Source organism: Spermophilus citellus (assembly GCF_964194105.1).
Source record: "Spermophilus citellus genome assembly, chromosome: 1".
Classification (NCBI taxonomy): domain Eukaryota; kingdom Metazoa; phylum Chordata; class Mammalia; order Rodentia; family Sciuridae; genus Spermophilus; species Spermophilus citellus.
The window spans coordinates 28,602,251-28,615,283 of record NC_138182.1 but is presented as its reverse complement, the minus strand read 5'-3'; the positions used below and the strand labels follow the sequence as shown (position 1 = coordinate 28,615,283).

General features: G+C 36.8%; 1 protein-coding gene across 8 annotated transcripts in view; it reads right to left on the bottom strand.

Moving 5' to 3' along the window:
• FRY (FRY microtubule binding protein) overlaps positions 1-13,033 on the bottom strand; it is a gene marked incomplete at its 5' end in the record, with an annotated part of 420,839 nt that overhangs the window by 153,584 nt on the left and 254,222 nt on the right. For all 8 annotated transcript variants that reach the window (XM_081286098.1, XM_081286096.1, XM_081286091.1 and 5 more), the window contains 4 exons: positions 2,097-2,177; positions 2,293-2,372; positions 2,595-2,685; positions 8,047-8,186. In XM_081286098.1, coding sequence (XP_081142224.1) covers positions 2,097-2,177; positions 2,293-2,372; positions 2,595-2,685; positions 8,047-8,186 — 392 coding nt within the window. The remainder of the gene's footprint in view (positions 1-2,096; positions 2,178-2,292; positions 2,373-2,594; positions 2,686-8,046; positions 8,187-13,033) is intronic.

The window sequence follows — 13,033 nt, the reverse complement described above, 5'->3', positions numbered from 1 at the left end:
TTAGCTACACATTGCCTGGTTGAGAACATACCATGGGCTATTTGAGTCTGATCACTGCAAGAGCAGACTGGCCAAGGTACTTTATTTTTTTTTTTTTTTTTTAAGAGAGAGTGAGAGAGGAGAGAGAGAGAGAGAGAGAGAATTTTTTTTTAATATTTATTTTTTAGTTCTCGGCGGACACAACATCTTTGTTGGTATGTGGTGCTGAGAATCGAACCCGGGCCGCACGCATGTCAGGCGAGCGCGCTACCGCTTGAGCCACATCCCCAGCCCCTGGCCAAGGTACTTTAAAAACAAAATCTAATTTTAGCTTAATTGACTTTGAAAAAAGCCAATACTATGTGTGAATATCACTTAATAGTAAAAAAAATTTCCCTGAAAGACAGGAATTAAAGAGTTCCCCAGTGACTGGAAAATACTGAAGCACTGTCCAAATTGAGACATTTTTAACACTTAGCTATTGCAGAATTGGGACAAATATCGACGTCAAGAAACTGAAAAAAGCCACTGTTGGCAAGAAAATACTGGCTCCGTGGATCCTAGATCTATCCTAATATGGAAACTCCTGCAATCTCAAACGCTACTCAGTTTTGACATTATTTCTCAATTTATTCAAAATGTATGGAACTAAGGGAGGTCATTTGACAGTATCTGACATTGTTATGCATAATTCTTAAAAATAGGAATAACACACAGAAAAGCCACTTTTGGAATACTAAGCTGTCTAAATGAGAGCACAAGAGAATTAAGCCAAGATAATTATAAAGAAATACGCTGAGATTTTCAGAGTTTGACAAACCAGCAAGTATACATATCGATACTTCCTTCTTTGGATCATTTTTAGGAATGTGGAAGATACACATTAGTTAATTTTCAGATACTTGCAACTTATCCAGTTAAATACCTATGTCTTTATTTCCTACTTGCAATGGAAATTTCTCCAAAATGCACCTTTATCCCTTAATGATTCATGAACCACAATTATAATAATAGGCTATCATAAAAGTACAACACAGACTCATACAAAAAGGTCCAGATAATAGAATTGGGAATACAGAATTCTTCTGAATGCTTTAGCAAGTTTGTTTCTTCTTTTGCTGTCAGCTTTTGACCTGTATTGCCCTCCACAAAAATTCATTCTCTACCTTCTAACACTGATGAATTATGTTAGGAAAAAACAGGTAGTTGGGATGAGTAGATACATTGGATTAGACTAAATAAATCTGGCCAAGGATTTTTTGGGGGTCTATGTCCCAAGTTCCTGTCTACATTTTGGCTAGGTAAGGTTGCTGAATAAGTATTTCAAAGTTTAGAAAAGTTGTGTATTTACATGCTACTCACTTAGGAAATTCCATCTATTAAAGATAGAAATCTCTTTGGAGGATTGTCTTTCCCAAGGATTGGGGCATCAACAAAGCCAACTGGTCTCTTGGCTTAAATTCTCCTTATGTCTCTGCCTCATTTTGCCCAAAGTAGGCATTTGGGATCTTGCTTGGTTTGCCTCAGGGTTGGATAAAATGAAGATGGGTAAGTAGGGTGTGACATCACTTTTGGAAGAAGTATGTTATTGCTAATAGTCTAACACTATGTTCTAGCCTGTTAAATGGAGTTATGGGGCCAGATAAATATAGTAATGAGAACTCCCCCACCCCCACTTGTTTCCATGGCAGACGCTGAGACACTTTTAGCTCAGCTGAATTAAGTAAGGTCTAGAGTAAAGGGGACATTCTAGAATGGAATTTTTCCATTCATGAATGATAGATTGCTACCACCCACTCATGGACTATAGAAAACAAAACCTGAAAAAAAAATTGATAAACACCTTTAGAATATCTGAACAGACAGAAAAGTAATTTGGTGAGTCCATTTCTTTCTTTGAAGCAGTTGTCTGAAACCCATGGACTCAGTAGGATCTGGCCCAACTGCCTGGGTGAAAAAAAGTTAACTAGGTACCTGCCTTGGAGGAGACTCTAATTAGTTTTAGGGGTGGGTATGCTTGGTAAAAAGAACCTGAGTTCCTTGTGAGCTCACAGCTGTCCCTCCTTAAGTCAGAGGCACTCATGTGTTCTCGGTCAAGGGCTTCGGGGCTCACTTACTTAGCTTGTGCTAACACTCCAATGACTTCCGCATACAGATCGGCCACAATGTGCATGTTGCCCGTGTTAGGACCAAGATACCTAAATAAGGAAAAATTAGACAAGTTAGGATCTCTGCTCATCTGAAAAATCAAACCAGTGATTCAGTTTTAAGCACCCAACTTCTTCAAAACTCTAAGGCAAGAAATCACCTTACCCTTCTTTGTATTTAAAGTGCTTGAAAGCCAAGTTAATAACATCATGAATTAAACCATCTATTACAGGATGAAGTGGAATCTGAAAAACAAGGATGACTTTTAACTTGGAAGGGAATATTAAGGAGAAAATCAGTAATAGTACTTCCAATAACTATGCCTGTTCTTCAGCAATCAATAAACATATTTCATATGACCCAGAATTTGGAATTCATAACCAATTTCATAAACTATGACTTTCAAAACTTAAGTATTATTTTCACATTGATAGACATCAACAAAGTAACAATAATTGATTACCCACCTGCTTCAATACTTCTATTAATACTAAAGAAAAAATAAAATCGATGGCGAGGTCCCGTCTTTCCATTAGATAATCTCGCTGCTGTTCATCACTGCAAAATTTAAAACACATTAAATGGCAATAAAGATATTATCAGAGTGATAGAATTCATCAAAAACGTAGAACTCACTCCCACTGGACTGCAAACCCATTGTTACTACAAGGGGTAAATGCCTGCTAATGCTTATTCTGCTGTTATTGGGGTACAGAGGATAAACATTGGATTGGAAGTCCAGAATCCCTGACTTCAAATTTGAAATTTCAGACCACATGAACTGGTGTTGCTACAAGTGAGTCCATTATTTCCTTTTGTGGAATTTTTTTTATTTATATATGACAGCGGAATGCATTACAATTCTTATTACACATGTAGAGCACAATTTTTCATATTGCTACCCAGGATTCCTATCATTTGTAAAATGTGAGGCCCACACATGATGGAGTGACCAAACTGGAGGTGTGTGGTGACAGGATCTCATGAAAGGAGTGACATAATGTAGTAATATAATGCAAGAATCTTGTGAATGGAGCTAAATAAGAACTATTATGACTGGCAATCAGAGCAGGACAACAGGGAATGGAGAAAAGATCAGCATTTCTTTTCTTTTTCTTTTTTTTTTTTAATTTCACCCTGTATTCTTTTCTTTTTGCCCCTTGGAAGAAGAGGGAGGAGCAGCAAAGCAGAGACTCATTCAAAAGTCAGAAACGGAAAGAGAACTGACAAAGGACAGGATCATGCCCCAACCCCAGTTCTTGCTGACTGGATGAACTGAGAGCTCATTTGCAGTTGAACAAAGAAAGACTCGTAAAATGAATGCCCAGTCCCTTGGCACAGGATGATGGTTAAGAGCACTTCGTTGTGGAACAATCCAGGCTTCAAACTACACCTCTTCTAATTACCAGCAATTTCTCCAACAAGAAAACAGGAATAGTAAGTGTACTACTTGAATGTTACTTAGGACCAGAAGTGTTTTGGATTCTAAACTTTCAGATTTGGGAATATTTGCATACACATAATGAAATTTCTTGGGGATGGGACCCAAGTCTAAACACAAGACTGATTTGTATCTCATATACTACTTCTCCACATGGCCTGAAGGTAATTTTATACACTCTTTTTAGTGTGTTTTGACTGATCTGTCCCATAACGTCAAAATGTGGATTTTTTTTTTTTTTTTATTTGAGATGTCCATGTCAGTGCTTGAAAATTTTTAGATTTTGCAGCATTTCAGACTTTGGGGTTTCAGATTGGGGATGCTCAAACCTGTACTTAAATAAAGGTTTGAGAAGATAAAGCTTGTTTAGTGTTTAGCACAGTCTCTTAATCACATACATACTCAATACCTGTTGATGAAGGATGACAGGATTTGGACTGGAAGGTATTTTGAGAATAAATCAAGACCTATCTTAAAAATGGAATGCTTCTATTTTCAGTCAAGAGGGAATGAGAACAAAGCAGGGTGGTTTTTAAGAGGTAAATCAAGAAATTCTAGAGGTGCTTTGTAACCTTGAGCAAGGTCAATTTAAGCCTGATGGACAAGGGAACATTAGCAAGGGAGCCTGCAGCTTTACCCTGCAGGTGGAAATGTATTCACAGGGCAGGAACATTTAGGAACATTCATGATCATCTTGCCAAGAGGAAGAGTAGTGGAGAAAACCATCTGTCTGAAGTCCTTTAAGATCCCCTAGGGCTACAAAGTGCTACTGCTAGCCCGGGAAACATGTAGAAAAAGGAAGTATTCAGTAGTCAGGACTTATATTCATTATATCACAGAATAAGGAATCAGGAAGTTTGAAATCAAGAGGAAGGCAAATTCTCAAATATGGCCAGCAGAAGTAGAGAGCACTGTTTGTGTCAGATGGTTGGCAGGGGTCTACAGAAATGGTCAGAAAACCCTGAAAAAGGAGTTGTTCTTAACATAAAAAATTAACAAACCTTTGATTGTATCTAATAAACCAAATTGGGCTTTAAAATAAAAGACACACTTCTCTAGTAATGAATTCGACTTTATTGCTGGTTTGAAGTCTAACTGCCGGGAGCCAGAGGCATTTGACAAATTTATTTGGCAGTGCAAATGTTGATATTATACTAATCTTAGAAATCATAACCCAACGTCTGCCCCTCCGATTTGACTATTTTCAGTTGCCTGACTCCTCCCTACAGTTCCTAATTTAGCTGCATCTCAGATTCAGGATGCTCTAGAGACCCTCATTCTGCCAGCTTTTTCCCAAGCACACATTCTCTCATTTTAAATGCTCAAATGTAACTAAAGTGAACCCAAGTCAAGTTTTATTGTCTTGATTCTGTACATATCAACCTCAGCTATCTCTCTGATCTCCTGAAAACAAATAGTAACACAATTAAAAACCTTATTTTCAATCCCTAAAAGAATCAATTCATGAAAAATCTAGTTTCTTTTTTTTTTTTTAAATATTTATTTATTTATTTTTAGTTTTCGGCGGACACAACATCTTTGTTTGTATGTGGTGCTGAGGATCGAACCCAGGCCGCACGCATGCCAGGCGAGCGCGCTACCGCTTGAGCCACATCCCCAGCCCAGAAAAATCTAGTTTCGATAACTAAATTCTGACAAAATAGTGGAGCAGACTAAAACTCAATTCAACTCATTAGAACTGCTGCATCCCCCCTCCCCCCTCCCCCGGAGTTACCAGTTCTCATGTAAGATGGGAAATAATAAAATGATCCCCTGCATTTAATGATCACACAGAATGACCATTTCCAGACACAGAATATAAATTTTGCCTTTAAAATTAGATAAATTTAAAAAGAATTTCTGAAGAGATAATAGGTAATAGTTTCTTTTTGGCATGATAAAAACGTGTATAGAAAGCTGGGCTTGTGGCTCAGCGGTAGCACACTCGTCTTGTATGTGTGAGGCCCTGGGTTTGATCCTCAGTGCCACATAAAAATAAATAAATAAATAAACAAACAAATAAATAAATAAATAAAGGTATTGTGTCCATCAACAATTAAAAAATATTTTTAAAAAGTTCATAGATAGTGTTGATGATTGTATAACCTCAGGAATATACTGAAAATACTGGATTATTACTTTAAAACTGAGTGTTATGGTATGTGAATTATATTTCACTAAAAGTTTCCTTCTCCACTATGAAAAAGTTATTAATCTCTCCTTCAAATAAAATGATAAACAACAGAATCTTGCATAAATGAGATTATCATAAAATGATGTTACAAATTTATATGAAATATAATTTGGTAAAATTACAGATCTTCAATTTCAGAAGTTTAATTTTTTTTTAAACAAAAGTACTAGGACTGTCAAGAAAAATGAGGGATAAACCACTTCAAGAAAGCAGTTGATATCTAATTTTGAGTAATTAATTTCAGTTTACTGTCATTTTAAAAGAATTTTTAAAAATTTTTAAAAAAGAATTTTTTAAATGTATCAATTTATGCAAAGAAATCTGCTTATAAAATAACCTTAAAAAAAAAAAAGTAAGGTTCGTATCCTCACTGCCTTGCTGCAATGGTTTACTTCAAACATGAAATCATATGTATTTACTTATATTTTTCAGAGGGGATAATACACATTGATTTGCTCATATAGGAATCTTAAATTTTATGGTAGAAGGGCTTATGTGGTAGCAGCTTCCACTTTTCAAACCCACAAGAGAAAAGGGAACACAGAATAGACAAATCAAATTCTCAGCTGGAAGAAGTCACATAGAAACCATGAACCTAACTTCCTGGGCCTGGGAGACTCGAGCTACCCAAAGGCATGTGGCCAGTCAGCAGCAGGACTAAACTCAGTCCAACTCCCTAGAACTGCTGCACTCCCCGCCTGCTGGGAGTCATACTCTGTTACCAGTTCTCATGTAAGATGGGAAATAATAAAATGATCCCCTGCATTTACTGATCACACAGAATGACCATTTCCAGACACAGAATAGAAATTTTACCTTTAAAATTGGACAAATTAAAAAAGCATTTCTGAAGAGATAATAGGTAACAGTTTCTTTCTGGTGTGATAAAAAAGTACACAGAGAGCTAGGCTGTGGCTCAGTGGTAGGGCACTTGTCTGGCGTGTGTGAGGCCCTGAGTTCGATCCTCAGCACCATAAACAAACAAACAAATAAATAAATAAATGGTTTTGTGTCCATCAACAATTAAAAAAATATTTTTAAAAAGTTCATAGATAGTGCTGAGGATTGTATAACCTCAAGAATACACTGAAAATACTGGATTATGTACTTTAAAACTGAGTGTTATGGTATGTGAATTATATTTCACTAAAAGTTTCCTTCTTCACCTAAAGTTATTCACTATGAAAAAGTTATTAATCTCTCCTTCAAATAAAATGATAAACAACAGAATCTTGCATAAATGAGTATATCATAAAATGATGTTACAATTTTAGATGAAATATAATTTGGTAAAATTACAGATCTTCAATTTCAGAAGAAGTCTTTTTTTTTTTTTTAAACAAAAGTACTAGGACTGTCAAGAAAAATGCAGGATAAACCACTTCAAGAAAGCAGTTAATGTCCAATTTTCAGTAATTAATTTCAGTTTACTGTCTTTTTAAAAGTATTTTTAAAAATGCATCAATTGATGCAAAGAAATCTGCTTATAAAATAACCTTAAAAAAAAAAGTAAGGTTTGTATCCTCACTGCCTTGCTGTAATGGGTTTACTTCAAACATGAAATCATATGTATTCACTTAAATTTTTCAAAGGGGGTGATACACATTGATCACTCATATAGGAATCTTAAATTTTATGGTAGAAGGGCTTATGTGGCAACAGCTCCCACTTTTCAAACCCACAAGAGAAAAGGGAACACAGAATAGACAAATCAAATTCTCAGTGGGAAGAAGTCGCACAGAAATGATGAACCCAACTTCCTGGGCCTGGGAGACTCGAGCTACCCAAAGGCATGTGGCCAGTCAGCAGCAGGACTAAACTCAGTCCAACTCCCTAGAACTGCTGCACTTCCCACTCTGTTCACCAGCCCTCAGGAAAGATGGGACTCCCGCCCCAGGGCATCCAGTGCTTCCCACTGCAGCTCACTAAGCACCCAAGGTTACTAGGCCAGGACTAGAATATCTGGTGCGTCACTCAGGGTCCACCACTTTCATTTGGGTGTGGATTGGAGAGGAGGTGGCAAAGAGCAGAAGCAGGCAAGAGGGTGACATAAGGCCCTTTGTACTCTGTCCCCACAAAGGTTGAAATAAGGCCATGTGAATTTCCAATATTTAACAGCTGGAAATGGCAAAGTGCTCCAAATGTGATACCTGCTACAGATCAGGTGGACCCTGCAGCACCTGCCAGGTGTCCTTGTGGAGAGTTAAGAAGGTCCAGATGCCATCGAACTTACTTTACGTTTCTTACAAAGAAAAGCCATAATCCTTACTGGAAAGAAACATACCTTTTAGATTTATTGCTTGTTCTTGGCCTGTATTCGTGGGATTCATCCTCAATACCATTTTGTCTTTTGTACCAGTCAAACAGTGTTCGTAGAATGGAGGGAAGGCAGTACTCAGAGAGGGAGCTCATGGAGCTGATGACCTACAAGGAAAGATGGAGGCGATTGAGAGGTCTGGTGGCACTGACAATTACTGGGAAACTTTCCATTGCACAAATAACCTCAAGCAATATTCACCACAAAATTTGTTTCACTTACAGTTTTTTTCCTTCATAATCTTTATTAGTACATTCCGAAGAGCCATGTCCCTTAGCACTGACAGATGCTCCTCATATAATAATAATTTTACAGTTCAAAAAGTTAATTACTTTGACTCTCTTTCATTCTAGGAATCAGATGTTAATTGAATCCAAGTAATTCAGGGAGCTGCAAAGAAATTATTCTCCTACATCATCCACTACAGTGCCTTGTATTTCTTAGCTCTTCAGAAATTCTTGTTGTAAGCTGGGCACAATGGCACATGCTTGTAATCCCAGCAGCTCGGGAGGCTGAGACAGGAGGATCACAGAGTTCAAAGCCAGCCTCAGCAATGGCGAGGCGCTAAGCAACTCAGTGAGACCCTATCTCTAAATAAAACACAAAAAATAGGGCTGGTGATATGGCTCAGTGGTTGAGTGACCCTGAGTTCATAAATAAGTATATTAATACAATTATATTAATTGTTTAGGTGAAATAAGAAAATCTACCCTCCAAACAAATAACCTAAGTGGTGATAATAATTATTTTCTGTCAATAAGCATTCATTTATTAATGCAAGTTATGTCCCAAATTAGTCTGAAAGTACTAATATATTAGAAAAATTTACCTTGTATTATTTTAAAGGCAAACTTCTTTAAATAATGTGCTTTCGACAGACTTAATTATTCTATTTTCCTTATCTGGGAAGATTCCTGCTCTTTTGCTAATTGCCACACATAAGAAAGAACTTCAATCCAGATCTCATATGCAAAAACTAATTTGAAAATGAATCAAACCTAAAAGTATAAAACTTCTGAAGAAAACAGGAAAATATCTTTGTGACCCCCAAAAGCAAAGTCTCTGACAAAACTTGATATTGTGAAAGTCATAATGAAAAGCTTCTGCTTTTAGAACATAATGTCCAGAAAGTGATAAAAGATAAGCTACAGACTGACAGAAAATATTTATAAAACGCCGATCTGATAAAGGCCTTATATTTAGGACATGTAAGTCCTTAATTAACAACCAACATAAGCAAATTATAATCCTCAGTGCTGATGAGCAGCGAAAAGATGAATGTGCCCATGGGGAAAAGATTTGACTTAACATATCTTGAAGGTAAATTGAAAATATATATCAAGAACTCAATAAAAATCAATCTCAAGAAGCCCACTCTTAGAATTTACATTAAGCATATAAATAAATATGAGCAAGAATGGTCAGGGCACCAATGCTTCTAGCAAACAAACAAACAAACAAAATAACTAAATGTCTTAGCTAGATATAAATGCCTTAATACAATGTGGAATTTGTTATGAAACCATTTTTAAAAATCACATTTCAAAAAAATATATGACATGTAAATGTTCATTAAGTAAAAAAAAGAAAAAAAAGAAAAAAATCACCTACGATCAATGTATGATCCCTAAGTGGAATATAAATAAATATGTGCACATAAAATGTCAGACCAGGAGGAAATTCACCAACTCAGGGAGTGCACGTTGAAACCCAAGGTCTCAGGAGAGAGACTACCAGAGGCAGGGAAGAGGTGACAGCTTAAGAAGGTAGGAGTTTCCCTGAGCCTCGTTAAAGAAAGGGCAGAAATTTCAGATGAGAGTCAAGAAAGAAAATATGCAGAGACCCAAGGCAGGAAAGCCTATGGAAATGAAGGTATGAGATAATTATTTGTTGATGATTATAATGATGAATGTAGTAAAGTTGTGGAGAGCCTGGGTTAGGGTGGAGAGATGCAATGTTGAAAAGTTTTTCTCTCTAGAAAACAGGAAGTCCCAATAGATTTTTGAATGGGGAAATTAACCCATAAAAAAGGGACAGGGAGGTTTTATCTAGCAGTGATGTGTGGGAGAACAAACACACGTGCTAGAATTCTCCAGGCATGTGGGGATCTCTGCCTGAGTTTTAAGGCACAGAGAAGCTAACCGGGCTGGGCTTACTTCCTTCTATAAAGCAGGAAACCAGGGAAGGGACCAGAGTGCTTCGTGTCAAGAGGATTTTCCACTGCCACCTTTCAAAGAAGCCCTGAAGACTGAACAAAATACTTATGGCCTTCTTCCTCAGATTCTATTTCTTGAGAGCCTATTGTGTGTTTTCTGTTACAACAACGGTTGTGGATACATGTAGAGAATTGTACCTGATCTTTTCTTATGGGTTAGTAGAGGTTAGAAACAAACAGGCAACTGCATTCAGCCTGCACTATGAACCAAATCACCATTAGTTTTTTTTTTTTAAATTGAAAATGATCTAATCATCAAAAAAAGCCCCCTTTCCCCTCATCCTGAGGCTATTATATCCACAGCCACAAAATCTTTTTCTGTCATGGATAAAATAGCAGTAATTATTTGGAAGAAAGCGTATCATGATGTGTCAAAGGAGTAGTTCATTAGTTCTAATGATACTCCAGCACTTTCCTGGGCTTTTCCCCCCCAAGTCATCATCCTCTAAATGTTTTCAATTGAGATTGGGGGCTGTAGCTCAGTGGTAGAGCACCTGCCTAGCATGCATGAGGCCCTGGGTTTGACTTCCACCACCATAAATAAATAAAATGTTTTGAACTGAGAGATAAAGGAAGTTTCTTCCACAGATGTAAAAGGAATCAGAATTCACAGTCCCCAGCTATGGTTTAATAATCTCAGCCAGGTGTGGTGGTACATGCCTGTAATCCCAGCAATTCGGGTTGAGGCAGGAGGATTGCAAGTTTGAGGCCAGCTTTAGTAATTTAGCAAGGCCCTAGGCAACTTAGCAAGACCCTGTCTCAAAATATAAAAAGGGTTGGGATGTGGCTTTGTGATATAGTACCCAGTATCACCCCTTCAGAAAAGTCTTATTTACTCCATATGTAATAAAATCCCAATAAAATCCATTGTAAGGGAAAATGGATTCTAAGTGGAAGGCTATGGAGACATGATGACTACATGTAACATACTATTTTGGATGGCATCCTGGAACAGAAAAAAAGACATCAGGGAAAAAAACAAATGAATTACAAAGTATAGAACTTAGGTAACAATAATGAATTGACACTAGTTTCTTATTGTGACAAATGTACCATAGTAATATAAGATGTTAACAATAGGGGAAGCTGGCCACTGTCTATATTATCTTTGCAACTTTTCTGTAAATGGCAACCTATTCATTCTAAAATAAAAATTTAAAAGTGAACACTACTTTTAAATTTTTTTCCCTTTTTTTTTGCTACAGACCTAGAAAGGAGACAAAACTTCTGATTCCTAAATATCTGTGGGTGGATTCAACTACTTGACTTAGGTGTTACCCTCACTCTCTGTGCAGAATGTCCAAAGCATTCTTCAAGGTTCAATTCTAACAATTTAAAACAGAACTTTTTTCAATCCATTAAAAAGTCGCCATAAAGACCATCTTGGTAGTAGATCTGCAGGGCATACTTTCCAAGGCAAACACACTGAGACATCTCAGGAGAGATGAAAGGTCAGCGCTGGGTGGACGTGTGTGTTTTTTCCATCTCTCTGTTACTGCCCTTTGGAGGCCAGGCTTTCAGGAAGGAAGGGTGGAATCTGCAAAGACCTGGCCCTCAAAGCTCAGGAAGGGAGGAAGGTCTAGCTGGCTTCTTGGTTACTCAACTCCTTCATTTACGAGAAATAGAGCCAATGGAGGGATGAATTCTAGCTCTGTGCTGCTGCTGAAAGAGGGCAGGCCCACTACAAAGATGCTCTTGTTGCATTTAAATGATCATATTCTTCCACCATCGATGAGCTACGTACTGGGCAGCAGGAGGAGATGAAGTGCACAGAATCACAGAACTATTTCATACTGGTGTTTTCTTTTTAGGGGGGACAGAAGGGAATACTAAATGTACTTTGTAAATGTTCTGATGTTTACTTTGGCTTTTTATGTATAAATAAGCTAAAAGAGACTCTCCATTATACTGTAGCAAAGACACTGATTTTTCATAAGCATTTTATTATACTTGCTAAATGCAAAGAGGGAAACTTCACACATAAATATTTGAATAATTACTCAGTGGAGTCATTTCATGTTTTACAGTAATAAGGCTGACTTGTCAAGAGTGGTGCATTTAATGAATAGTTTTAAAGTAATTCCACTGATGGCTAATTTCTCAAATAAGATCAGGGAGCCAGGCAACCTTGTGGGTCAGAGTACCTACTGTGTAAGACCACAAAATACTGATATGATACAAATAACTATTTTTACTTACTCACATATTATACTATTATTATAGTGTTTGTGAATGATAAAAGGTACCAGACTTAAGAACAATTTATTATAAAACCTTAAAACTGTAAAAAAACCCCAAAACCTATACATTAAATATATGTTTTCCCTGCAAATTAGAAAGAGATCTTCATTTTTGGATTTTCATATCTTGGTTCATTTTATGGAATACATTGTTTCAGTGGAAAGTTATTTTTAAAAAAGCCGAAAAAGGAAAAGAAAAGCTGAAAACACTAATATGTATATACCCAATTCAGTTTGTTTTGACTCTTAACTGCCTATATTTTTCAATTACAGATTTCAAATAGATTTTCAGTGAATTGCAGCATTAGAATCAATGTTCCAACATTATTTGTCCACTTCTTCTTCAGGAAAATTATTACTGTCCAAGATGATGAACAGCGGTTTTAGTTCTACTATGGATATATTTTACTATGCTTTCTGTTAATAGATGGCATTTTGTACACATCAAGAAACTAAGGTGTCACAAAAGTACACAACATGTAACATTTAGAGGAAAACC